This window comes from Grammomys surdaster, unplaced genomic scaffold, assembly GCF_004785775.1.
Source record: "Grammomys surdaster isolate TR1022 unplaced genomic scaffold, NIH_TR_1.0 137, whole genome shotgun sequence".
NCBI classification, from domain to species: Eukaryota; Metazoa; Chordata; class Mammalia; order Rodentia; family Muridae; genus Grammomys; species Grammomys surdaster.
Genome location: NW_021604595.1, coordinates 15,682,829 through 15,709,925, shown reverse-complemented (window position 1 = coordinate 15,709,925; position 27,097 = coordinate 15,682,829). Strand labels below are relative to the sequence as shown.

General features: G+C 46.2%; 2 protein-coding genes across 3 annotated transcripts in view; one reads left to right on the top strand and one right to left on the bottom strand.

Moving 5' to 3' along the window:
* Positions 1-1,403: 1,403 nt before the first annotated feature.
* On the top strand, positions 1,404-9,036 carry Psmg4 (proteasome assembly chaperone 4). 2 transcript variants are annotated; one of them, XM_028763254.1, is made up of 3 exons: positions 1,404-1,683; positions 4,480-4,555; positions 8,847-9,036. In XM_028763254.1, exons 1-3 carry the CDS (start codon positions 1,510-1,512, stop codon positions 8,966-8,968), a joined length of 372 nt encoding a protein of 123 aa, XP_028619087.1. In that variant the 5' UTR covers positions 1,404-1,509; the 3' UTR covers positions 8,969-9,036. The 2 variants fall into 2 exon arrangements, with proteins under 2 accessions (XP_028619087.1, XP_028619088.1); XM_028763255.1 differs by lacking the exon at positions 4,480-4,555 and having other exon boundaries at positions 1,507-1,683; positions 8,847-9,030.
* A 999-nt stretch (positions 9,037-10,035) lies between these two features.
* The window catches only part of Slc22a23 (solute carrier family 22 member 23), a 165,626-nt gene continuing 148,564 nt past the window's right edge, over positions 10,036-27,097 (bottom strand). The window contains exons 7-10 of the mRNA XM_028763176.1: positions 26,673-26,905; positions 24,815-24,847; positions 23,615-23,738; positions 10,036-14,239 (exon numbers count right to left, since the gene is read on the bottom strand). Coding sequence (XP_028619009.1) covers positions 13,882-14,239; positions 23,615-23,738; positions 24,815-24,847; positions 26,673-26,905 — 748 coding nt within the window. The 3' untranslated portion in view covers positions 10,036-13,881. The remainder of the gene's footprint in view (positions 14,240-23,614; positions 23,739-24,814; positions 24,848-26,672; positions 26,906-27,097) is intronic.

Here is a 27,097-nt window from a genome sequence, read left to right as displayed (position 1 = left end):
CCTTCCCCCCCCCCCCCAACAATATTAACCACAACAGCTGGGCTTCTTGCTTTGAGCTCTATCAGAGAAGTATTTCCTTTTCCTCAGCGACTTATGTTGTAAATAAAGGGGAGAAGGAATATGTTTGGTGGATGTGCAGTTAGGTGTGGGGGGGAGGGGGTGTCTCTGTGAGCCCATGCTGAGGCATCCCTTCCCCATGAGAGCCTAGCCACATGATGATACAGTATAGAATAGAATTTATTCAGGGCCTGGGGAGGGGAGTTGAGGGAGTGGAGACAGAGAAAGGCAGAGAGAGTAGAGGAGTAGAGGCCAGCAATGAACACGTGGAGAGAGAGGGAGGAGGGGAATGGGGAGAAAGGGGCTAAGGGGCAAGAGGGTAGAGGGAGAGCAAGAAAGCAAGAGAGAGAGAGAGAGAGAGAGAGAGAGAGAGAGAGAGAGAGAGAGAGGGAGGGAGGGAGGAGGGGGCAAATAACCCTTTTTATAGTGAGCCAGGCACCCCTGGCTCTTGCCAGGTAACTGTGGGGCAGAGCCTAGACTAAATGCCAACACCTTAGGTCTTCCAGACAAGGCCTATCCCCTGATCTCTCCTGATATTCTATGATCTCCTTTGGGTACTATGACCCTCATCCTCGGTGGGTCACAAACCATATTCAAATCACATCACATTTTAAATCTCAATTTAACCCACTAAGAGTTACTGGAGATCTAAGCAGACAACCTGCAGTTCCTAGAGTCTTCAAGTCAGCTGTAAAAAGCTTGACAAACCGGGCAGGATTTTACAACACTCTCTCTTAACCCACCAAGGGTCTCATTCCAAACACTTCAGTGTCCCAGTAATTAAAATTAAAGGGTCCCGGGGCAGACATATCACCACCCTTCATAGGGCTTCCCACCCACTCTCACAGTCTTTCTCAAATCTTAAAGGCTCCTACTCGTATTTCCATCTTTGTACTCGAGGAAACAGAGATGTTAATGGGTTAGATCAAGACGCATGGTTTACATGATAGCAAACAGCTCAGGGAATGCCTGCCTGTCTCCGAAGAGCCTGTTTCCCCGCATGGTCTATACAGTTCCTTTTTAAAGCTTTCTCCACGGATCATTGCTCTTAAGTAGTGTTAGCTAGGTCCGAGACTTACTGCAGAGGTACAGACTGTCAGCAGTGGGACTGGGAGGTGGTGGCTGATAAAACGCTCAAAGTGTGTCAATGTCTGGGCAAAGGAACATGCTCTCTTGGGGAGAAGGAAAAGGTCAGAGGTAGTTCAGTGGGTCCCCAGAGGTCGCTGTTAGAGTCCTAGGCGAGGCTAGGTCTTCTAATAGAACCTTTCTGAAGGTACTGGGTCTAGAGCCGGCGTGGCCTTGCTCTAGGCCCCGCCCACTCATGCTCGCCCCACCCCACCTCGGCGCGCGCATCTGAAAGTGAAAGAGCGTTCAGCTTCTCGGCGCTCGCTCTCTCTGGTCTGGGCGCCGGCACCTGCCTGGTTTCCGTGCTGTGGCCCCGTGGCTGGCGGGATGGAGGAGCCGCAGGCCGCCGCGGGCGCGGACGTGTCGCTTCACAACTTCAGTGCAAGGCTGTGGGAGCAGCTCGTCCACTTTCATGTCATGCGGCTGACGGACTCGCTCTTCCTGTGGGTGGGGGCAACGCCGCATCTACGCAACCTCGCAGTGGCCATGTGCAGCCGCTACGTGAGTGTGGGCGGGGCCTGGACAGAAACGGGGGTGGGCCCGGAACTTGGTGGGGACCTGGGGGCGGGGCCTAGCTGTAGAGGTGGGGAGGCTGGGGGGGGTCAGGTGGACCCCAAGGGGGAGGGTCCGGGTAGAGGGTGGGAACCGCTGAGGAGGGTTTGGGATGAGCGTGACAGGTGGGAGTGAGGCTGGGCGCATGTGGCCCTGAGAGACGTTCTTGAGGAGCTTCAGCGTGTCCTGCGGCCCTTTCCTGGACACCTCAGGCTGGAGTCCCCTAGGGCTGCTTTTTGACTTGGGGAACCCTGGAGTCTGTCCACACGTGAACCATCTTAAAGGGATCTCAGCCCAGCCCCTGAGCTCTGAGCTCACCCGAACATCTCTCCTTGCACCAGCTCCCTGAGATGTGCGCGTGCGCGTGTCATCCGGCAGTTTTCTGCCACACCTACGTTTGCATTTTACTTTGGGTTTAGGCAACTTTTATACAGAACTTGGAGCTTAGATTTGAGCGTCTGATAGGTACTTGACTGACAAACTCAAGAACAAACTGTCTTTCCCCTTCACCTGGTGGCCTTTCATCTCTGTATGGGCAACCACGTGGTCTCTGGCTGTCCTTGACCCTTCCTTCTCTCACGGTTCATGTGCCAGAGCCTCCGGATCTCCAGGGCTGGGGATTGGATCCAAGGCCTTGCAAGTGCTATGCAAGTGCTTCATCACTGGGTTAAACTGCCTGTCCTTGTCTCTTCTTTGAACACACCACATACTCACATTGTTTGAACATTCTCATATTGTATGAAGAACTTACCTTACATTCCATACACCCGTATGAGCTTACTTTGTATGTGGGCACATGCATATGTACTTGCATACATATGCATCCAAATTTAGGAACACTCGTGCACATATGGATGCATACCATACACATACATATAAGCAAAAAATAAAACAGTAAGGTAGGTCAGGGATTGCCATTCCTCTGCTAAAGACCCTTTGAGATGAATTCAGAATATGATCCTGAGTTTCTATTGACCCCCACAGGACTTGTTGTTTCTTAGTGTTCTTCCCTGCCCAGTTACTCTTGTAATACTGGCTTCTGAAGTTTTAGTGTTTCAAGGTGAGGTTAGTGTCTAGTGTCTCTCAGGCTGCTCATTAAGTCACTTGGAGAAGGCTTGAGACCTCCTCAGGGAGTTGTAGACAGGCAGTAAGGACTTACTATGTAATCAAGTTGTACTAAAACATGGCTGTGTCTGTCTATGCAGGTAGAGAATATGGCAGCTTTTGTGCTTTGTTGGCAGGGCTGAACAGTTCTACTTAGAGGCTTGTGGCCGCTGACACCTAAATTATTTACTTTGTGATCATTCATAGTAAAGGTGTGCTGGTCCATGGAGGGCAGTGTCAAAGATCGTGTGTATCTTTTCCCTCCCTTACCTGCAAACTTGTTATGTGTACAACAAACTTTAGAGAAAAGAAACCACAGGATGAAGTTGCTTCTCTAGCTGGCCTGTCTTGATAGCAGCAGGGGTTTTGGTACCCAGAAGGGATGATGCGGAGCCAAGCCAGCCGGAGGGTGGCTGGCCTGGGATGTCAGGTATTCCTGACCTATGGCAGGGACTTGAAAGAGGTTCTCCCACCTTAGTAAATGTATCCTTGAACATGTGTCTACTGAGAGACCAATGTCCTATTTGACAGTAACGAATTATGTTAAGAACAGTAACAAGATGGGGTTTAAAATTTTATTTTTTGGTACAACAAAACCGTATGGTAAGGTAGATTTACTTCAGGAGGCTTAAGTGTAGGTTTACGATTATATTTTTTTTTGCATCTTTTTCACCCCTCCCCCCAAAAAGACAGAAATTGAATAATTTTCTGCTGTTCTGTTTTTTTGTTTGTTTGTTTTTGTTTGTTTGTTTTAAATCTTGTTTGGTATATACCTGAAGAAATTCTGAAAGTGACTTTAAGTTCTTAAGAGATGAGTTATATAGTCTCTGTGCCCTGCCACACTGTCTGGGAGGTGTTCAGTCAGTTAAGTTGTCTCCACCTGGGCAGTGAAGCAAGCGTACCGAACTCTGGAGGAGGTTAGTGAGAGGGCTTTTTCCTATTCAAACAGCCTTTTTTCTTTTTCTATTTCTATTTCTTTTCTTTTCCTTTCCTTTCTCTTTTCTTTTCTTTCTTTCTTTTTTTTTGGTACCAAATATTGAACCGAAGACCTTGTGCATGCTAGGCAAGCATACTACAGTGTTACACTTCAAAACAAGATCTGTCAACCATTTCATACAAGGCTTTAATTTTGCTGTTTGGGTGCTGATAGCTGGTGTCTTTTCAAAGTTCTAAGTCATTCACTAACTTTCAGAAGTCCACACAGGCCTTCAGGGGACAAGAGCTGTGCTCTCCTCGTAGGCTTACCTGAGGAAGGCAGGCAACTTGCTTCTTGATCAGGCTTCTAGACTCTGATCACTGAGTCTGGGCTTACTGAGTTCATTGGCTTCCCTCCTGGTTGGAATGCCCTTCAGCATACTTTGGAGTTTGTAACACAGAAACAATCCCTGTATGGAAATCAGTCTTAGAAACCATTAATGGCCCCGTGGGTCTCGTTACAGGTGGCTTCTGTCTGCCCCAGTTCTTTTGTCTCCTCTGTCTCTTCTGTGTCTGGGTCATCTAGCTTGGCTGTTGACAAATGCCAGCCACTTGGGACACATGTGTGTCCTTTCCTTGCCCTGACACCTTGTGTGGAACCTAGAGCTGCCTGGCTGACCCAGCAGGAGAATCTACAGTATACTCTGTTCTTTTTTTTTTCTTTAGGACTCCATCCCTGTGTGCACCTCCCTTTTTGGAGACACTTCTGATACGACTTCCACCGGCCTTGCTCAGCGCTTAGGTATGTGCCCAAGGCTAGTGTTTTGACACTAGCCAGCTGTGACCCACTGTTTCATGTTCTAGGGTAAATGTCCTCAGAAGTAAAGGATCTTCATATGAGGGACAGCTGCCTCATTACCATTGGAAGCTGACCTCTGTCTTGTGGTCTTTTCATGGGACACATCTACTGTTTCAGTGTCATCATGATGCCAGGGAACTTTCAGGAACCCTCACCATCCTTCTTGGCTCCCCTCTTTAATCCATGAGCTGATTTATTTTCTTTCAGTGAGTATATCATCTCCTTCTGGGAGAGAATGAATCCTGCTCAGTGGCAACTACTCAGGGTGGCTCCATGGGTCTCATGGCAATTTCTATGGAGCCTATGGTTGATGTCACTACTGCAGGAAGGACTTTCTCAGTCTCAGTATGACAGGTGGAGAGCTTGGTGAAGTGAATGCAGAGTGGCTGTTTAGCCAAGAGTGTGAGGTTGAAGGCTTTCTCCTTCCACATGTGCCTTTTGTTAAGAATTACAAATACTCAGGTGATTTAGGTCAGAATAACTTGTGTGATCTCCAGCCCTGGTTGCCCAAGGCTGGTATGGACAGGATGCCCCCAACAATGGCTCAGTCTTTGTGTTTTCCAGCATCTCTAGTTATTTCTGAGCCCAGCAGCCTTAAGGTCCCCCCAAATCCTAGGTAAAGGGATGTGGAGGGAAAGAGCACAGCCCCCTGTTTGAGAAGCTCATATATCTGTTGTGTTTGAAGTTGTACAAAGAAAACTGTGTCATTTTGACCAGTAGTAACGCTGTCACTTTGAGTCACCTACACATGAGCAGCTACCACTTAGCCCAGGAGGAGCACCACCAATGTATGAATACTCCAGACTTATCTTACAGTCAGAGGTCAGGGAAAGCAGAGAACATAGGAGGTCTCAGGGTCTTTCTCTAGCCTGGAAACAGACTCAGGAGCTGTTTTGGAAACTTTTATTAGGACGTAATTTTGAATTTATTGGAAAGAATTTCTGCTGAACCTGTATCAAGGCTTCTAGTTTTTGTTCTTTCCTTTCTGTTTACATTTTCTTCCCACTGAATAACATGAAAGCCAGTTGGAGACATGATGCTCCTTTGCTTCTAAGTGTATTTTTAAACAAATGCTAACACATTATGTTAGCAGATTATGTCAAGCAGATTGTTGTGTACTCATGTCTACTTAGAATTGAGGGAAGCGGGCATAGGTATGGAGGCAGGACGTGAGTTTGGGTTGCAGTGACAGTCCCTGGTTGAGAAGGGTGGCAGACATTTGTCTGGCATGCCATGAGTAAAAGTTTTTTTAATTAAAGAATTTTTAATGTGTATATATGTAGGTCTGATTGTAGGTTTGCACATGAGTATAGCACCCACGGAAGCTGGCAGAGAGTGATGAAGCCCCTGAAGCTGGAGTTACATGTAGTTCTGAGCCATTAGACATAGGCCCTAGGTAGAAAACTCCAGTCCTCTCCAAGAACTGTATGTGTTTTTAATTGCTGAGCTATCTCTCCAGCCCCTAAGTTATAACCCAGGCTGGCCTCAAACTCCTGATCTTCCTGTCTCTGCCTTTTCAACATCTCTTACTAGAGTGTGCCACCAAAGATTTTATACCAAATACACAAAGTTGTCTCAAGAATATCCATGAGCTGGAGACCTGATACATAGTTTTATGCAAAGTGCTTCTCAGTAGCTCATTGACCTGCTGTGGCTGCTGGCACCTTTGAAAGGTGTGGTGCTTTACCTGCTCAGATTAGGGACTTGCCCAGCAAAGTCCTAGGCTAACTGGTCTCTTGGGCTTGGACAAGTATCAGTAATACATTATAATAAAGATAGATGTGTTCTGATTTTTTTAAAAAAAGAAATGTAAAACCATGCATAAATGAAGGGATATAGCCAGACATCTGGCACACATATGTAATCCCAAATCCTAGCGCTTAGGAGGCAGAGATGGGAAACTAACCCTAAGCTCTCGGCCAACCAATTCAACAAATGTAAAAGAGGGGGAAAAAAAAAGAGGAGGAAGAGGGCTGCAGGGTTCCCAGTGTCCATGGAAACATTCCGTCACAACTCTGCGTGAATGAAGAGACCCTGAGCTCTGGTCACCTTTCAGAGCAGAGATGAATCTGGAAGTTGAGCCACAGACACTGTGGCCCCCTCAACAGTTAGACCAGAGGTTCACAACTTTCCTAATGCTGTGACCCTTTAATATAGTCCCTCTTGTTGTGATGACCCCGACTATAAAATTATTTTTTGTTGCTACATCATAACTATAATTTTAGAGAAGAACAGTGTCTCAGTTCCTAAGACCACTGGAAATATTTGGTTTTTTGATGATTGCAACCCACAGATTGAGAAATGCTCAATTAGACTGATTGGAAGTATACTACAGTGGGCTCCTGTTTGTGGAGAAGAACCCCATGCCACTGCCACTGAGAAGATGGACTAAGCACAGTGTGATTTTATGGTCTCTTTCTGGCTGGTCTTGGTAGATCTCACTGTCTTGCCATACTTGACTTGTTCTCGGATCATTGTCTAAACTAGCAATTCCCAGACTCCCTCCCATACCTAAAGGAGTGGATGGGACCCCTTGGGTACACTGCATACAGAGAACTCATGGCTAGTCCTGCTGTATGTGCTGTAAGCCAGTGTAAAGCACTGCCTCCTATGGTTACCAACTGCTTCGGTCCAGATGTACTCTTCCTCTTCCTCTATTTCTCTTCCTTTTCTTTCTTTTTCCTTTGTTGAATTGGTTGGCCTAGAGCTTAGGGTTAGTTTCCCATCTCTGCCTCCTAAGCGCTAGGATTTGGGATTACATATGTGTGCCAGATGTCTGGCTATATCCCTTCATTTATGTATGGTTTTACATTTCTTTTTTAAAAAAAGAAAAAAACAGACCAGGCATGGTGGCACATGCCTTTAATCCCAGCACTCAGTAGCAGAGTCAGGTGGATCTCTGAGTTCATGGCCAGCCTGGTCTCCAGAGCTAGTTCTAAGACATCCAGGGCTACATAGGGAAACCCTATCACCAAAAACTAATAACCCCTTAAAATGAAACTAAACAAACCCCAGTTTTATTGAGATGTCCACCCAGCTATCCTCAGGGCAAAGGCAGGGGCTCTTCTAGAGGTATATCAGCTGCTCAGTCAATGGAAATTCCCCAAGATCCTTTTATCTAAAAACAAACAAGCCCCAAACAAACCGGATGCACAGTCTTGGGTCTAATAAAGAAAATAATTAAAGGGGTCTTTGAGATTCAGAGGCCTTACTGCCTTTGGTTTACAAAGGGGAATCTGGAGCCCAAAGAAGTTTTGAGCTGCATTAGATCAGGGAAGAGACCCAGGCTTGAAGGTAGCTTTGTCTCTCTGCCCTCACTGATAACCTGCTGGGACTGCAGTTAAGAGTTGCAGAGGCAGGATCACCACCTGAATGAAGCTTGGTGTCTTTAGCAGGCTTTAGTCATGGTATTGTGGCTAACCCAGCCTTACTGCCTCCTTTTCTGCCTGTAGAAAAAGGGGGTGAGGTCACTGGTATAGAGAGAGGATTGATGGGTGGGTAGTAGTTTCTGCCTCTGGCCTGGGCATGGGTGAGGCCAAGAGAAGAGGAGGCCAGGTCACTGCCCAGTTATTGTTGAATGAAACACTGTCTTGGGCTTGCTGCCTGCTTCTGCTCAGGGTATTGCCTTCCAGATCTGGGCATGCAGCTGAGCTTCATTTTTGGAGTTTGGTCAATGCCTCATCTATTTATTGATTCTAGAAAATGCATACTCACACATATGCATGGGCATATATACAAGCATGTACATTCATAAAATATACAGTTCCAGAAGGAGAGAGAAAAATTATAGAGGTGGGTAGTAGTGATGGAGAACTTCATTATTATATTGTTATTTATTTATTTATTTATAAATAACAAAATCCCCAAATCTCCAAAGCTCAAAGCCCCATGTAGAGTAGGGGTTTCCAGATACTAGTGTGTGGTCACCGGAGAGCATTTTAGCATTGACTGCTGGCCCCAGTACCATGATCTTTCTCCTGAAGGAGTCAGGATGGGCCAGACTCTGCTGCTCTTACTAAGCTGTAGCAGCTCCTACAAGGCTTGTACTAAATCCCCTGTTCCAGAGCCTACCTGGTGCTAGGTGTCCCTTTGCAAGCCCAGCCCTTGAGGAGTCTTTCCAAATCCTTGTTCTCTTTCCAAGCAGCTCCCTGCTCTAGTCAGGCTTGTGGAACGTAGGACCAACTCACAGTATCTCACTTGTGGCTGTCAACATGTTTTCCTTTTTTTTTTTTAGCCAGGAAGACCAGCAAACAGGTGTTTGTCAGCTACAACCTCTCCAACACAGACAGTAACTTCACGTTACTCGTAGAAAACAGGATTAAGGAAGAAATGGAGACCTTTCCGGAAAAGTTCTGAGCAGCAGAAAGGAGAGTTTGCAATGTGTATATAAATTACCCTCAAATAAACAGGTTGTTTTTTTGGTCCTCAGGCTTCATTTGATTTAAAAGGGTTCACTTCATGGGCTTTCTCCTGTAAGTGTGGGTGTCAGAAGGCTGACACTGATGGCATGGGGAAGCAAGAAAAGGGAGCGGACAACATACACTTCCTGACTGTAGTGCTAGAGGAAAGGGGAGGAAGCGTATCAGACAGTTTAAATCAGTCACTGCTCCGTTCATACATTCCCAGTGACAGTCAGCAGCTACAGTGGATACTCCTCAGGATTGTGTGCAGGGCCTGAGGCTTCTGTCTTGTGAACTGAAAGGTTAGTCCCTGGGGGCTTTCCATGCATTCCCTCTAAGCCTTTCGTGGGCACCTTACTTGTGCTATTTTAAGCTACACTTGAATCTTAGTGCAGCTTTCTAGATTTGTGGGCTCAGTGGAGTCTACTGTTTTGGCCCTGTTCTTCCCATCTGTGAAATGGCAACGATCCCTACCGAGCTGGGTTAAGTGTGTAGAAACGCTCTGCAAAGTGACAGGCTGTCCTAGGTGCCAGGTTTGGGTTTAACTTCTTTTTTTTCACACCAATGCCACAGGCCCCTTTGCACTTACTTGGCTTGGCTTTCCTTCTCCCCTTTCTCCCTGCTACCTGCCCTTTGGCCATGTTGAATTCCTGGCTACTACTTGGGCTCTAATTGTGGTTTTTCCACTTGAGGTTCATGTGTTGATATCCATGTTTTGACAAAAGGTGACCACCATTGCCAAAGAGCTTTCTAATCCTTGGGGTCCCCCTGGACCCTCTTGAATTGACATTTCAGGGCCTATAATTATTCTGCACAGTGTCAAAGGGTTTACACTGAGTCAAACAGGGACAGGAATAAGGGCACTTAGTAGTAATGGCATCTGTGGTTCAAGGGTCCGCCTCCTGTATACTTTCATGCCAACCCCTTCGGCCTCAGCCAGTGATTCTGCAGTGTGGAAAGCCCAGTGGACAGCTCCCTAGGACAGAGTAGTAAGTGACACAAAATCAGCTATGGAGAGAAGAGTTTGGTATAAATGCTTTATTAAAGAAATATTATTTTCTTGTTAAAAAATACTACATTAGAGAAGAGAGTTTTGTGTTATCAGTCTTTCCTCACAGAATCACAGTGTAGATAGTCACTCCTTGACCTCTCTAGGAATCCTTAGGCCACGGATTAGCAGAACACAAATGAGAAGAAAAATTCATCTTAAATGTGCTGAATTCTCAGATGGATTTGAGAATTACACTACATAAACATTTAAGTTTAATCTGATCTCAGCCTCTGACTACCTTTTAAGACTAGGACTCTTAAAGCAGAATGAGAGGCCCCACCATCCGCAGGGCGAGTGGAGGCCTCTTACAGAAGCCTCGAAAGTAGTGACGTGGGAAGATCTGATGAGCATGGAGGATCTCATTACTCGTCCTCAGTGGTAGTGAAATGCCCTTTGTGGATACCATCAGGTGAGGTAGGGAAGACATTCCAGAGGAAATCTGTTAATGGGGCAACATTTTTATTTCTGTACATTTACATACAAATTTTCCCCAAAGGTACAACAGATGTGACACCATGCAGACACGCAGCTGTGAATGACAGTTCAGAGCTCAACATAAATTTGTGCTGTGAACAGGTACCGCCCCCATCGACACGTACAGTCACGCGGCTCTTAGAGGAAAAGCACGCATGGTTGGGTTGCAGAAAGGACAGAGGTAGGGAAGCGTTCCTCACTAGACACAACACACCATATTATTTCTCCAAAACACACACAATACATTAGAGTGAGGTGGTGTCCTTCAGAACAGGGAGGAGTTGAAGTGTGGGCCTCCCTCAACCCATGTGCCACCTAGGGGCTGGGTGTGTGATGGTCATGAGATTCTTTGAATGGCACTTCTAGTTCAGGGACTTCTCGTTTGGCTCTGGGAAGTAGTCATGACTGTGATACTCCCCTTACGAGGTCTGGTTTTGCTTGCTTTCCATTTTATGGCCAAACTCATTTACCAGCCCTGTCCTCCAGTTGCAGGTGACTAGTCTTAAAACACAAATACATCTAACCTTTCCCCTATTTGTCTTGGGTGCTAATAATTAGATATTTCATAATATTTGACTTAATAAAGAGCAAAACGGAGAAGTTATCCAACCCCACATCAGCTGTTCACGTTTGTGTAGAACTTATGAAAACAGGGTAGGGATGGGTGGAGAGTAAGACTACATACCTTTTCATGTTCCCCAGGGAGGGAAGGACCCACAGAAAGGGCCAGTGCTTGAGAAGCATCTGCCCACAAGGGGCACAGGGCCAAGTTTAGGGATGACAGCTTGGTACGCCAGGAAGTTGGGCTGTGGCCATCTTCTGGAGCTAGGCCAGAGTTTCTGAGGCCTGGGTGTCTTTCTCATTTGGTCAGATCACACAGCAAGCCTGCCTACAACAAAGCTTTCGTGCTTTGGCTATCTTTCATGAAGGTGTTCTAGCAACTGCAGGTATCCATGCACTGAAGCAGAAACTGAACTGCTCAGCCTTCTCCTGAGGCTGCCACGTGAAGGTCAAGACACTGCCAGTAGTCAGCCTTCTGAACTTCCTCTGGTTGACGGTCCCCTGGCCCTTGCCTCAGTGGCAGCTTCTCTGCTAATCCCTGATGGGTTGCCTTTGGTTGCTGCAGCCATTAACACTGTCAGCATCGGCCCAGTGTGTTTACCATTGCCATTTTCCAGTGGAGATTAGAGGCCTTGAAAAGACGTTTGGAAGTACTATACCTTGACACCACTAACCTATTGATTTCTGCAGCACTCTGTGGTGTTCATGTTTCCTTAAGAAGGACAACACAACCAGTGTAAGACTGCTCATGACTATGCGAATGTCTCCTTCTGTACTTAACGAAAGGTTGCTGCCAGGTGACTTGGTAGCAGGTACCTGGAAAAGGTGAAAGGTATCTTACAAGTTTGGCACGCAAAGGCTGCTGCACAGATCTAGAGAGGGTTTGGAAAGAGGATGTGTACTAACATCAAGGCATGGAAGGGAGATGACTAAGAGACCAGGGAGAGTGAAGGTAAGCTGGACTTAGAACAGGTATCAAGGACTGGCACATGGCCTCCCCCCTAGACACTGGTCCTAGAGCAAAGCACTCAGGACCCCGGGCATCGAAGAGAACATAGGCCAGCTGCCAGAAACATGGTTGTGTATGGAATCACTACTCTCGTGAGGTCTTCTTGATCAAGGCAGCTGGATTCCACTGATGCATCTATCAGATGTGGAAGAGAAGTGGTAAGACTGTAAGAAACAGACCAGACAAGGAGCTGGAAGGGGATCAACTCAACCCCTTTCTGGTCTTTGAATTCTAGCAACTGTCATTTAGAAGTCACTGTTGCCTACATAGGCCTGAGACCATGGTTTCCCTGGAAGAGCACATGGTAGAGACACAGAGCAAGAGGCAAGGCAGATGGTTGATAAGAAGCCACGATGCCCAGAGAAGCTGGTGCCTGAGCTGCTGCAGGAGGTCCAGAGGCTGGTTTCTTAGCAGCCCTGGTGCCCTGCTGTCTGGGGCAAGATGAGGGACACAGATGAAGGACATCCTGGGAGGCTGGTACAGGATGGGAGTTGAGCTTTGGTGAGTTATTGCTATCTCTCTCTTCTTGCTGCTGCTTTCAAGGGACTTAGAGGCCACGTGGACTCACATGTGAGCAACCTGCACTTCTGCCCAGGGCCCTTTTGTGCTGAGTGAGTGACAGGCAGGAAGCCATTGAGGAAGACATGAGGTGAACCGCCTCCAGGTGCTGTGGGCACTGTTGTGATGTCAGAGTGGCAGCCATCCAAGCTGGAGCTCCCTATGGTGTGTGCTGGAGACGTGGGTGGCGGCCATGTGTGGGAGAGTGAGGCTCCCTCCTGGGATCTGCCTTGGTTGCCTTTTTCAGTTATTTTCCTTTTGTTTGGAGTTCTGGAAGTGGCCACATTTTCAAGTAGTACTGGCAACAGGGCTGGCTGGGCAAGAGGGACCTTTGCTGCTGGAACTCAGTCCAGGAAAGTGTCTTAGCAGAAACAAACATGGCGCCCACCTCAACACAACAGCTGCTGTGGACTTAACTAAGCAACCCCAGCATCAGGAACTGGCGCTTTCTCATCATGTAGGATTTCTGGTGAAGTATGGAAGTTTCTCCAAAGAAACTTCCAGATCAAGTACAAAAGGATGATCCTGAAGGAAAGAAAGATTAAGCTGGCTCTTACGACATTTGGGGACTGCTTTCTCAACACAGGATGGAAACTACCTAACAAACAGAAAGTAAAGAACCCAACTTTAAAATATACAGACTCTAGGGAAAAAAGAAAACAATTCATGTACATTTTCCTCTGTCTAAAATGTAGTCCCAAGGACACTCTGCTTGAGAGGCACGCTGTCCATGTCAGGGAGCCTGGAGGTAGGGGTCCTGGCCTACGGATGACCTCTGTCTCCTTGAGTGGAGAAGGAAATTGAGTCTGGCCTCCAGGGAGGGGACTGGCCACTACATTGGTCATTTACAGGGACTTCCTTAGAGTGACCCTCCCTCACTCCCGAAGGAGGTTCTGCTTCATGATCAGTGGAAGGGGAGGGGATAAAGTGCTTCTTGTAAAAATGACCAAAATAAATACAAACATTTAATGGCAGAAAAGAAAGTCTTCAGAGGGTTATTTCCAAAGCATCTGGTTTCTCAGATGCGTTCCTTGGATGTCTGGAAAGACAGAATTCCCCACACCAGTTGAAAGTCTCACAATTGAGTGGAGTCAGCAGCAGAGTTGGACTTCCTCCCCCAGCCATGTCTTCTTTCTGGTCTGTAAACCTGTGTGCAAACTTTCCCCAGCCCTTCAAGCCCCGGGGGACTGGTGGAATGGTGGTGTGGCCCAGCGAGCTACATGGTCTTCATGCCATTGGCAGTGGCCCCCTCTGGCAGCCCGTCACCCACTGCAACCACATCATGCAAGCCCGAGTAGTCCTTGAGCTCCGCGTTGGTGAGCAGCAGTGGCTGTTCCCCCTTCTTGTGTGGCAGCAGCGGTTGCCGTGTGTAGTGTTCCCCATTGGCGATATTCTCCGGCAGGTTCTGGTCCCTGCTCTCAGGCAGCAGGAGGATGCAAATGATGCAGATGAGCGTGCAGCAGGCGAAGATGATGTGGTGCAGGAAGTAGCCTTTTTGGTTGTGCAGCTCAATAATGGGTGCTGTCAGCATGCCGAAACCTGCACTGGCCAGCACCAGCCCGAGCCCACCACACCTGCAGCGGGAGAGAGCACAGGCTTAAATGGAGCATAAGGGTTTGGCATAAGTAGGGTGGAATGGGACTACAGGTTGGTGGGCTACTAGGGTAAGATCATAGCACTGTTCTGGTTTAGATATGTTCCACAAACTTCCAGTATTAGAAACTTAATTTCACGTTCCAAATATTGGTGGAATTCAAATATGGGAGCTTTAAGAATAATTAATATTAAAAGTCGTCAAGAGGTTAGACCCCCTGTGATAGCAATTTTATAAAGCCTTTAGAAGGAGAGGAGAAGCCTGAGCTAGCATATTTACTGGGTCACCACTATCGTGATGCCGTGCTCTATTTCAGGATTCTGCAGAGTCACTATTATCTAGGGTCCTCATCATGTATGACCTCTTACCTTGGACCTCTCAGCTTCCAGAACCATAGCTGAAGAAACTGTATTATTTATAAATTGTCAATTACTATAAGGGAGAGTGGATTTAGGCACTAAGGAAGTTCTGCCTCTGTATTGGGCCCTACTCTGGTTGGTGCCACCTAGTAAATCCCATTGGTACCATCCCAAAGCCACCTTCATCTTGGCTTTACCTGTGGAATCCTGAAACTTTGAGCTCAGATAGGCCAAAGCCAGAGTGGGAGTCATTTATCTCTATTCCTCTGCCAAGTGAGGAATCCTCAAGAATCCCAGAGAGGTTAGCAGACGTGTAACATTTTAACACCCCTCCTTTCATGGCTCTAACCTCTCTACTTTGACCTAAAAACATTCCAGGGACTGGGGTGCTCTGTAGGTACTAAGAAAGAGGTACAGTGTTGGGATGAGACCACAGAGTTCAGGTAATGGGCCAGAAAACTGCCCAGTCCCCAGGCCCAAGGGACAGGCTGAGGTGGTCTTATCTTCAGGAGGAGGAATACAGTAGCCTGCCCACCTGTGAGAACATTGGGGAGGATGTACAGGGATGTGGACTTTGGGAATAATCTTACAAAGGAGATGCTCAAGATTTATGCACCATCCCAGCAAAGGGACCTTGTTCTCAAACAGTGTGAAAATGGCTGAAGGGGAAGTGCCTGCTGCAGCTGGAAGCAGCTCTAGAACAATTTAGGTTTTCTTAGTACTGTAGGTAGCTCCCAAATAAAAAGACTACCTACAAAGTATTAGGATACAAGTTCAACACAGAATTCTGTTCATGTTTATCATCAGATTCAGAAATGAAACTAAAACATTTCCAAGAAAGCAACTGCAAGGCTTGAATACTGAAAACTGCAGAGGATTGTTGATGGAAAGTTTAAGAAGTTAAATGATTGGAAGGCTCAATATTGTGAAGATGATAAGTCTTTCTGAATTGAGCAATGGATTCTTCACAATCCCTATTAAAATCTCAATGGAGAATGACATTATTCAAAAATTTACACAGTAATGCAAACAACCTGGAATAGCTAGGGAGGGATTTTGAAACAGAAACATAGGAAGATGACTTACTGTCCCAATTGTGAAACTTAGAAGCTGTGTCGTTTGTGTGGGGCACTGAGGGACAAACCCACAGAACATCGAGGGCTCAGAATCAAGTCTTTACACCTATGATAAGTGGATTTCAACAAAGGCACAAACTTTGGGGCAAAGGGCAGCTGTGCAACAAGCAGTGTAGGTGCAGTAGGGTAGTGCAAAGGAATGAAGGCAGAGCCCCCTTCACAGGTGACGAATAAATTGATTCCCAGAAAACATCAGGGAAGTTCGTTGTGACTTTGGGTCAGCTGGGATTTCTTACAAATGTGGCCACAGCATAGAAGCTGACCAGCCGGGCTTAATCAAAATTAATTGGTTTTTTTTAACCCTTCAGAAGACATAACTCAGAAGTAGAAGCCACACAGCCAGGGAGAGATGCTTGCAAAGCCTGCCTCTGACAAAAGATGTATGACCATAATATTTATTGAACTCAGTTTAGCTTAAAAAATGGGGAAAAGTTGTCAACAGATGTTACACACACACACACACACACACACACACACACACACACACACACACACACACAGAGTGAGAGGCCACTTCACAGCTTTGAGAAAGCCTGGTGTAAAGACAGAACAACATTCTGGCCAGAACCTAAAGGGGCTGGAGTTCTTCAATAGCATCCTGGTAGCAGGATGGACATTCAGGTTGACATTCTCTTAAAAAGAAACATAATTTTTTATATAACTAGCAATTCAATGTATGAAACAAGTAAAACCATATGGACAGACAAAAATTTACAAGCAAACGTTTATGCCTGATAGCACTGGGAACAATCCAAATGTTTATCAGCTGCTGAGTGATAAATAAAATGTGGCATATCAAGATACAGAGGAATATTACTTAGCCTTTAAAGTCATGAAACACTGGTATGTTACAACATTCATGAAAAACATCACGCTGACTGTACGATTTCATTTACATGAAATGTCTGAAGTGCTGATCTAGAGAGACAGAAAGCAGGGCACTGATTGCCTGGGGCTAGGAGGGTGAAACTGCAGAGGGGCATGAGGGTGTTTAGACAAGTGATGGACGTGGTCTATGATTGGAGGGTGAGGAACTGTAACTCTAAATGGATGAATCCTATGTCACATACATGGCACACAAGCTGTTAACTCATCCAGCTTGGATCCGAGGCCTGCCCTTACAGATCCCCATTACCTCACGGTCAGAGTGAGGCAGCTGCCATCCTCACCTCTTCTTTGCAAGCGTCCAGAGACTGTACTTCCTTTCCATGTCACCCATGGCTGTTCATGGTTCTCTCATTAGCTCTATTAAGAGCAAGGCCCTCAGACTAATCCTGGGTTAATGGAGGGGACATGACTTGGTGCTCTCACTGCCTGCCAGGCACAGTTCATGTGGTTCTTGTTGGCTTCCTTGGGACTCTGTGGAATCCAGGCTAAGCAAGCTATGGAGCTGCTCTAGGCCTGAGTCCTCCCTCTGGCAGACTATCCTCATGGTACATGTCTCTGTATGTCTGTGCTTGAAAGGTGCTCGAGAGCAAAACCAAATCTTGCTCAATCTGTAGTGTCTGGTATTCTCTCAGCAGCTGTGCAAGACCTGGCCAACTGGCCCTTGGGCATTACTTGGTACTATGTCAGAATTTTAAGATAATTTCCACCTCTTAGTATTCTTAACCTTTGCCTTATATGTGGGCTGGAAGGAATAGGTAATTGCCAATAAATTCTTGCCCATAAAGTACTGCAGAGTTAACGAGATGTTCCTTCCACAAACAGGGTACAGAGACTCTGGGAATGCTGAAAAAAGCTGTTGTTGTGTATTTGGGGTACACATAGCAGGAAATGAGGTGGCCCCCAGTTAACATTCTGCAACTCATGAAGAACTAGATCCTACCAATAAAAGACTGCTAGGCCTGGAGGCAAAACCTGCCTCAGGGCACTGTGGCTTAGAGGAAGGATTCAGCTAAGCATTGCCCAGGCCACTGACCTATAGATACCACAAGTCATAGAACTTACGTCATTTGTTATGCAAATATAAGTAAGTACCATTGTCAAATGACCAGCCTTGGCTTTGAAACCTCTACCCAGGCTGTCATGTCCTCAGTACTTTGTATTAGGCGATTAAAAAAAAAAAAAAAAACCAATGGAGTGCTGTAAAGAGCCAAAAAGAAAGTCATACTGCTGGCCCAGCAAAGGGTGCACTGAGGAGGGATATGCTTGCTCTTGGTGCTGTGCAGGTACCAGCCCTTTGCCAAGTAGTGTCCTACACCACCTTTTAAAGACACTGGCATCTTTCTGTGAACATTCGCTCATGATGAGCCCTTTGGTATTGCTCCTTCAGGCACGTGTCAAGGACAAGGATTATTTCCTGTAATATCAGCTGTCTCACAGTTTGCATGTAATAAATACTGGATGTCCGTAGCTCACGATGACTTCCTGGGTAAGAAGGCCATCTCATCCACAGGCATGGGACAGAGAGATGTGAGAATGGGCCCATTTGTCAGGTGAATAATATGAAAACCTAAACAGCTATTCCAAATTTCTGGTAAATCTAGCCCCTTCGGTAAGTCATAGGATATGAGGGGTGTATCAGATGTCAGGGACCTGTTTGATTGAGACCTTTGATAAGATTGTATTTCTCTGATTTTTGCTTTCTCTTGCCCCTACCCATTAGAGTTGCCACGCAGCAAAGCAGAATACAGCCCCCTATATAGGGAGTATCTGACACTGCTAAGCCCCAGGCAAGTCTCACATGATACCAAGTGAATGATATCAAAGTAATATATCACATTAATCAAAAATATTGGTTCGGTTTACAACACATTTAAATTTTAGGTATATGTATATGATATTTAGTATGTTTATATACATATGTAATAGAGAATCCAGTTGTGATGCAAAATGTCCCATCCAGCAGCAAACTGTATATGCAGCAATGGCCTCAAAGGATTATAGTGAAAAATCCCTGGGGGTTTTATAGCTGTTGCTGTCACAGATATCATGGCACAACCCATTCCTATGTGATTGTAGTGACGCTGGTATAGAGAGAGCTACTGCACTGTCAGTCATATTAAAGGACAGACTGTAGAACGATGTGCGATACATGATTCTCTAGGATGCTAAATGATTCTGTTTGTGGGTACGTGGTTCATACTATCATAAAGCATTTCAACTTTAAAAAAAAAGTTTGCCTCATGTGGTAGCATGCCCTGTAATTCCAGTACTCAGGAGGCCGAGGAGTGAGGACAGTGAGTTCAAGGCCAACCTGGGCTACAAGGTGAGAGCTTACAACCTATGCCACCGGCACCTCAGGTTTCCTTTCCTGTCTCCTGATTGAGCATCTAGGTATGCACTGGAGACTCGAGGTTGTCTGCGTGACAACACCAGATAGTGACTTATTTTCCCCTACGTGTCCTTTTGCTAATGTTTGAAACAGTTGTATGTCTTTATTTATTTTTTCTATGAATATACTTTGTTCCACCATCAGTGAGTTCTTGGATTTAATATTATTACAGACAATTTTGTAAGAAAAATGGCGTGCCACTTTTGGTTTTGTTTGTTCCCTTTTGAAGTCTCTTGGGATCTTCACAGGCTTGGTGTTAAGTTCATTTCCCTCTAAAAGGCTGATTGGTCATGGCTCCTTCCTGTTGCGCTGGGAGTTCACTAGGGGGCAGCCTATGCTCATGTTTATACAGCAGTGGGGCTTCGCCACATAAACCGGGTTAGGCCTCCTTGTTTCTTAGAAGCAATAGTTTCACTGTCCACCCGCTAGCTTTACTTTGGGTAACAACTCCCTGACCATGGCCAATGGGCAGCCTCACTAGGAGATACTCCTGGGTATCTGAGAGTGAGGGGGGACTGTTACCAGGACCTGCAGACACTCAAGTCCCTTAAAGAAAATGTTATAGTAATGCATGGAACCTACACGTCTTTTGTATCATCTACAACTATTCATAATGCTAACACAATGCAAATGCTGTGTAAATAGGTGTTTGCTATGTTTAGGGGTTAATGGTAAGAACTGTACATGTCCAATAGACATAGATTATTGGGTATGGGTGTTAGGGATTGAACCCAGGGTTGTGTACATGCTCAGTACACACTGTACCACTGAGCTACACTCAGGTGCGTTGTTTTGATAAACAGATACTATCCATCAGTGGATGGACGGCCAATCATTCTTTGTGTGATCCCTTGTCTTGAGGCAACATTAGAGCAGAAGACAGACATAGGGACCCTGCTCAGAGGAGAAGGTCTCAAGGCCAGGCTGATGCAAAGGATCTGGACTACAGTAAAGGAATGGGGCCACCTGAGCAGCAGGCAAACAGTAGTTAGTGGATAAAAAGCTAGGATGATATACAAGGCGAGGATGGACAGTCCGTGACCAGGGCTCCACAAATTGGTGAGTAATTATGCAGACCTTGAACCAGCTTGTCAGGATCTGCCCTTTCTCTTCCCTTGTCCCATTGCTGTGGGTAAAGGAAACTACTGTAGGCTTCAGGAGCTCCTGTTTTCAGATTCCAGAAAGAAAAGATGACCCACCACAGAAACAGCCACTGGCTATGCCTACGTCATCCTAGAATGCCTGTCTCTTCTGCCCAAGACAAGGAAGGAGATTATGAAGGAAGGATGGAAACCTATCTTTCCTAGCCCACCTTCCATTAAACTAATGCCTAAAGCCTAGGATATGAATTGTGGAAGCTGCTGCTGAGCATCAATGGGCAGAGGCTAAATGCCTCCCTGTAATCGTCTGGACAAAATTTGATGAGACAAGGTTCACTCCAGTCAAAAGGTTCTCAACCTTCCTAACACTGCAACCTTTTAATATAGTTCCTCATGTTGTGGTGACCCCAACCAGGAAATCATTTCATTACTACTTAATAACTGTATTTTGCTACCGCTATTAGTTATGATATAAACATCTGATATGCTGGCTATCTGAAATGTGATCCCCAAAGGAGTTGCAACCCACAGGTTGAGAACCACTGCTTCAGGCTCTACTACCCAAAGAGAAACAGACTATCACGAATTTGTGTAGAAAACATATCCTAATATATGTCCAGACTCTTGCTTCTGGCACTTTAATTTTTGCAGTTTGTGCTGGCTAAATTTATGTCAATTTGATACAAACTAGAGTCATCTGAGAGGAGGGAATCCCAATTGGAAAAAAAAAAAAACATCATAAAATCAGGCTGTAGGCAAGCCTTTAGGGCATTTTCTTTATTAGTGACTGATGGAGGAGGGCTTATCCCATTATGGGAGGTGCAATCCCTGGGTTGCTGGTCCTGGATTCTATAAGAAAGCAGGCTGAGCAAGCCATGAGGAGCAAGCCAGTAAGCAGCACCCTTTAATGGTCTCAGCATTAGATTCTGCTTCCCCTTTCCTGCCCTGTTTGAGTTCCTGTCCTGACTTCCCTTGACAATGAACAGTAATATAGAAGCATAAAAAAAGTAAACCGTTTCCTCTCCAGCTTGCTTTTGGTCATGGTGTTTTATGGCAGCACTAGAAACTCTCTTGAGTAAGAACACTGTTGTTCTTACTTCATTCAGTTTCTTTCCATCATAGTGTAGAACAGAATCAGACTTTCATAAGAAAGCGGAAGCCCGTGGACCCCACCTTCGATCATCTTGGGTGTTTCTGTGTGGAGTGGGTGGAAGGGAAGCTGCAAGTTTATCCTGGGACTCTCATGGGAATTCTTCATAGGTTTATTTGCAAGAAAAAGCTGCACAAACCACCAGTGGGAAGAGTTCCCATGGAGACTCTTCTAGCCTGGCTTGGAACTGACTGCAATTTCCTTTCACCCACTGTAGGTACAAAACATCACCGAGGGCCAAATATTTTTCTAGTTTGTCATCTTGGCAAGGTGGACTTTAGAACGTATTTTTTCAAATTTTATCCCCTAATAATTTTTCCAGATTTGCATCAAAGAGGAAAAGGATATCATATTTCTTCCACTCTAGGTTGCTAAGCACACTGACAGGGAGGCCAGAGTTAAGGGGTGCCCTCCCCAGAGTCATGCAATGGCTGCCAGTGGCTAAGAGAAACGCAGGACTAGTAGAGACTTGCACTCCAGCTGAGAGATTGTCTTCGAGGATTCTTTTATAAAGGAGGGAATTTAACTGGTGGAGAAAGAGTAAGGTGCTATGCTCCTGCAGTGTTTTGCAATTGCAGAGGCAAAAGGAGCTTCTGGTCCACTGGGCCTTGGCTCAAGCAGAAGGCAGGGAACTAGAGGGTTTACTAGACACCTAAGTGCTTTTTCTTAAATATACAATGATGAGATATTTTATTACAGGGACCAATAACCAGCAGCCTTGGCTTGTATTGTAAAAAATTCAAGAGAATGAGTAAAAATGAGGTCATGAGAAAATTCTGTTGTCAGCAAGGAGGGAAGTCCACAGACCTGCCTACCTGCTCCCCAAGTCCTCCCAGCACCAGAGGGCCTAAAATAATTAGTCTCTCTGAGTTCCATCTGAACTGGAATGTCTGCTTGTTCTGAAGGGTGTCATCACGCTGACTTCTGGGTTTCAGCTCACAGCTGAAGAACTGCCCACACTCACAATTTCAAAAAAGCATGTGCACAAGAAATGCTAATGATATTCCAACAAGGAGCTCAGCGTGACATGAGGCTGGCAGCCCTTCAGTAGGTAACACATGCCAAGTGCAGGTGAGGCCTCTTAGTCAACATGCTTTTAGATTTTGCACCTTTGAATCTGGAATATTTGCATATACATCATGAGGAGAGGGAGGAGATCTAAATCTAAGCACAGATTTGTTTACACCTTATGTCTGGCTTGTGGAACTTGAAGGTCATTTTTATACACTATTTAAAACAATTTTGTCTATGAAACAGAATTTCATGGTGTAAAATTTTTTGCTGCCATGTCAAAACAAACAAACCATGTTGGGGATTGGGAACATTTTAGATGTCAGATTTTCAGGTTAGAAACATTGAACCTGTGTTAGGAAGAGGGACCTGGTAGAGGGAACACAGTAAGTGATGTTCTTTCAAATACTATATTTTTTACTATAATACAATCACAGTGGGATTAAATGCTATGCTTCTTGGGCCGCCACACAGGGATAGTAATCTCACTTTACAAACACTTAAGACCTTTTAGGAAGGTATGAGGGAAAGGCAAACTTCTACCAGGACTGGGGTTGTGCTGTCTTGCTTACCTTGTTTTTTTTTTTTTTTCTTAACTAAATCAGCGACACAATTTTGGATTAGTGAACAGCTTCCTAGGCCAGGAAGAAAAAAGGTTCTGTCTAACCTTGTATTTTTTTAATATGTTTCTGCATAGCCTAGGATGACCTTGGACTTCTCTGTGCCTTCGGCTTCTAGTTCCCAGGTGCTGGGACTCTAGGCGTGTACCACCACATCCAGTCTATGGAGTGATAGCGATTGAAACCAGAGTTTGTGCATGCTAGATGAACAACTGAACTATCACTGCCCTCACCTTTTTGTTGAAATGGGGCTTCCCTGTGTAGGCCATGCTGGCTTAGAAGTCTCCACTCTCCTGCCTCAGCCTCCTGAGAATCTAGGATTATAGGGGCATATATACCTTTTTTTTTTTTTTAAATCCCATGTTCCCAAGTCTCTCAGTGGACAATGGTGAGCATGATTTACTTATCTCTCCCCTTTCTATTCCTTGCCATGTTTCTTGTATTTTTAGCAGTACCCTGTCTCCATGCCTCTGGTAACTGTCTTGATGGGACCTGGAGTTCCCACCTAATCTTGCGGGTCAGGGCGGAGCTGATTATCAGACTGTGATTCAGGCAGCCATCATGCCCTGTATACCGCACCACAGCCTGGTCCAGCAGCCTAGGTGGGGCAGAACTGAGGGCAGTCCATTACACACAGGCCTCTCTAGACACGGACCAATCTTGAGATCTGAGAATAAGGTCTCACATTATCCTGTCACCCACCTTATCACTGTGGGAGTGATCTCTGCACAGAAGAACACACTGAGGCTCCCCACCGCATGGGATGCAAACATTCCCACGATGGAAAATGCAATGGAGAACTTGTCCTTGACGCTGTCACTCATCCCTGGAGGAGAATCCAGAGAAGGGGACCATGAGGTAGGAGAAAAAGGAAGAGAACAAAAGCCAGGCGAAGGGTGAGCTGGAACGAGGCTGGGGGAAGGGAAGCCTGGGATATCCCAGGAGCTCCCTCCTCCCCAATGACCAGTTTGCAATGCAGTTGGGCATGCAGTGACCTCTGGGTGGGCAGTCCTCTAGGCTGAGGAGCCTGGAGCCCTTTAAGTGTTCTTCTGTTGGCATCTGTTAGTGCCTTGGACCAAGCATGCTGAGCTCACAGTGGCCTGTAGAATTCCTCAGTCAGAAGCTATGCCAGGCAGGCTAAGGTGCTCACTCACTATCTGCAGTCTGGATTCTAGACTGCAATCTCAGGGTGGACCCACCCAATCCAGAGTCAATGCTGATTTAAGTATACAAAACCACACATGACCCAAATGGAGTAATTCATAGGCCCAGAGGGAGGGAAAGCACTCAGCAGTCTCTATGCCTATGGGTGGTACTGGGTCCTAGCTAGCATGAGGGAGTACCACACACAGTATTTGGCATGCATGGGTGCTGCGATTCTTAGCTCAGCTCAGTTTCCCTCAGGGCTGCATGGAGGAAAAGTGCTGTCATGGGTACTGGTGGCATGGGTGGGGCAGGCAGGTTCCATAGCAGCATGAGGTTTAGGGCAGCACCTCTGCTGTCCCCCAGTTGGAGAGCAGCAAGCTTGCATGAGTCATGAGAGATAATGGCTCTCCCTATAACACAGCCAGCCAAGCCCCAACCCTCCTGCCTTCTCATCCTGACTAGCTGCTGTCCAAGGACAAACAGCACTGGTGCTGGATCAGGGGACTGGGAAACCATGCATGGCAAGCTGCACAAAACCAGGGAGACACGAGGTGCTTTCTCTAGCACAAGATGGGGATAGAGAATACAAATATATGCTTATAGTGTCCAACCTACGGCCAACTTCAGCTGCAATTCTTGAAGGGCAAAGAGTGGAAGAAAGAGAGGAAACAAAAACCAGTTGGTGAGTCCTTGTGGCAACTCTTGTGTGGGTGTAATAAAAATTAAGGAAGCACAAGGAGAATGTTCAGTACTCACCTGAGTCTGGATGCTGGCTGTATTTGCCGATCACTGGAACCATGGGATGGAGTCCCCCACAAGCACAGGGTAACGCGAGTGGGAGAGAGGAAGAAGGCTTGTTAGGTATAGGGCAGCTGCCGAATGTTCCCACATGAATTGTTTCTAAGTGAACTTCCTTTTAAGTCTGAGTTGGTGCTGGCTGCTTGGGCAGTAGAATTCACACTGGACTAAACAAAGACCTTTTTGTTTGAAGAGAAGGCTAAGGCCCTATTTGCCACGAGGTCTGGGAGACAACACAATCCTGCAGAGAGTATCCAAGCAGACCTAAACGGAGCTTCTCTGCATAGAAAGTTATTCAAGTGGTACTCTTGGTCTGTGCCAAGGGGTATTGCACACTGTGAGCAGGCCTGTCAGGACACATTTATGCTTCCCCAAACCCAACTCTTCACAGCTACTTGCCCTTTGCCCAGAGTCCCTATGGCATCCCTGTTCAATACCAAAGAGGGCAGGTGGGACACTCTGGGTGCTGAGGTACCCTGCCATATCTGTCTCAACTGAGTAAGCTGGACAGAAGCTTTCTGAAAGGTCAGCTAGGCAGTGTTCACCCAGGGCGACAGAGAACAGCTACTGATTTTTTATTTTGGCTATTGTCCAGCTTGATGCAGATATATAAGGACACGCTTAAGTTACGAAAACACCTGCTTTTGAAACTGACTCTTCTATGACCCAGTCTGTACCAAGGCTGCTATGACTTATGGTACAAGGGACATAAGTAAGTCTCACTCTGCAGCTGGGGTAAGCTTTCCTCCAATGGGGGGTATTCAATGGCACCTATCTCCCAGCAGTGTTCTGAGCCTGTCCCAGGGAAGGGGACAGCCACAGGAAGATGCCAGTGGTCTGCACTGTGCTCTGGGCAGGTGGGGAGGAGGCAGTGGAATTTCTTGTACTTGGGTGAGTGGTTATTTATGAGGATTGCCCAGTGGTTAATGAAGGACTAAATGGGCTCTCTAGATTTGTTTTAAGGTGATAAGTGACATTTACAGAATACTTTAATAAATGATGAATTTGGGAACATCAATAGAAAAACTGTGCCCTACACAAGAATGCCCAGACTTTTCCCCGTTGCTGTAGAAGGACATGCCTGTCCTCCTTATGTGAGAAGCATACGAATGGTCTGCCCATAGTGAAGCCATGTTTATAGGGACACACAGGCTTGGCATTCTGGGGAGTTACAGGGCATTCAGAGAGCTCTTATTTGGGGCCATAGGCCTGTGGGTAGGAGGAAGAGGGGAGGCCTAGCAGTGCTCAGAGGCAGAGGACAAGATGTTCTACCAAAATTCCATCCTTCCTGAAGCAAGTTCTTGTGGCTATCAATTTCAGAATGACCACTCAGGTCATAGAAAACTTTGCTCAAGTCTCATCTAGCCCTTCCATTATAGTTTTGATCTTTAAAGTCCTCCAGAGGCGATACATTGAAGGCTTGGTCTCTACCCAGGCAGTATAGGGAAGCAGAGCTTTAGGAAGTAGAGTCTCATGGGTGCAGAGTCATGCACTTGGAGGTATGCTCTCAGAGAGGACATGAGAACGCTAGATCCCTTTCTTCTTTTGTTTCTACATGCCATAAAGCAAATGGATTTCTCTACCATACACTCCTTTCATGTGTTGTCCTGCTAAAGGCTCCAGTGGGCCAACAAACCACGGACTGCTTGAAAACCCCAAATCTGTAAGCCAAACAAACCTCTCTTCTCTTTAAGTTGATTGTCTCAGGTATTTTGTTACAGAAACAGAAAGCTGTCATGCCTGCCAAATTCTTTGATATTATGCCAGCTCCCTTTCCCAGCACTCTTGACTTGCTTCCCCTTTTCAGCCTACTCACAGTTGAGGAGCCCAAGCTGTAGAAGTGAGGCTAGGGCGGTGAGGATCATGAAGAGCAGCAGCCCTCCCCTGCGTCCGAGGAACTTGACTACCAGACACATGGCTAGGCAGGAGGCCAGTGCGATGCTGGCCATGGTGTAGTAGTCAGCGTAGAAGTTCTCCAGGAGCGGCACCTTCACCTCGTGACCCATCATGCTTCTGGCAAAGCAGTGGTGGATCCCGTACCCTGTCAGCCTGCAGAAGACACACACACACACTGAGAGGCTGGGTGGCATACTCTGAGATAAGAGGCTGCCTGGTCTCCTAGGGATGACTGAGAGACAGAGAAGCATTTTACACATGAGAGGAAACCATGCTGTGACTACATGTGGATGAGAGAGAGAGAGAGAGAGAGGGAGAGGGAGAGGGAGAGGGAGAGGGAGAGGG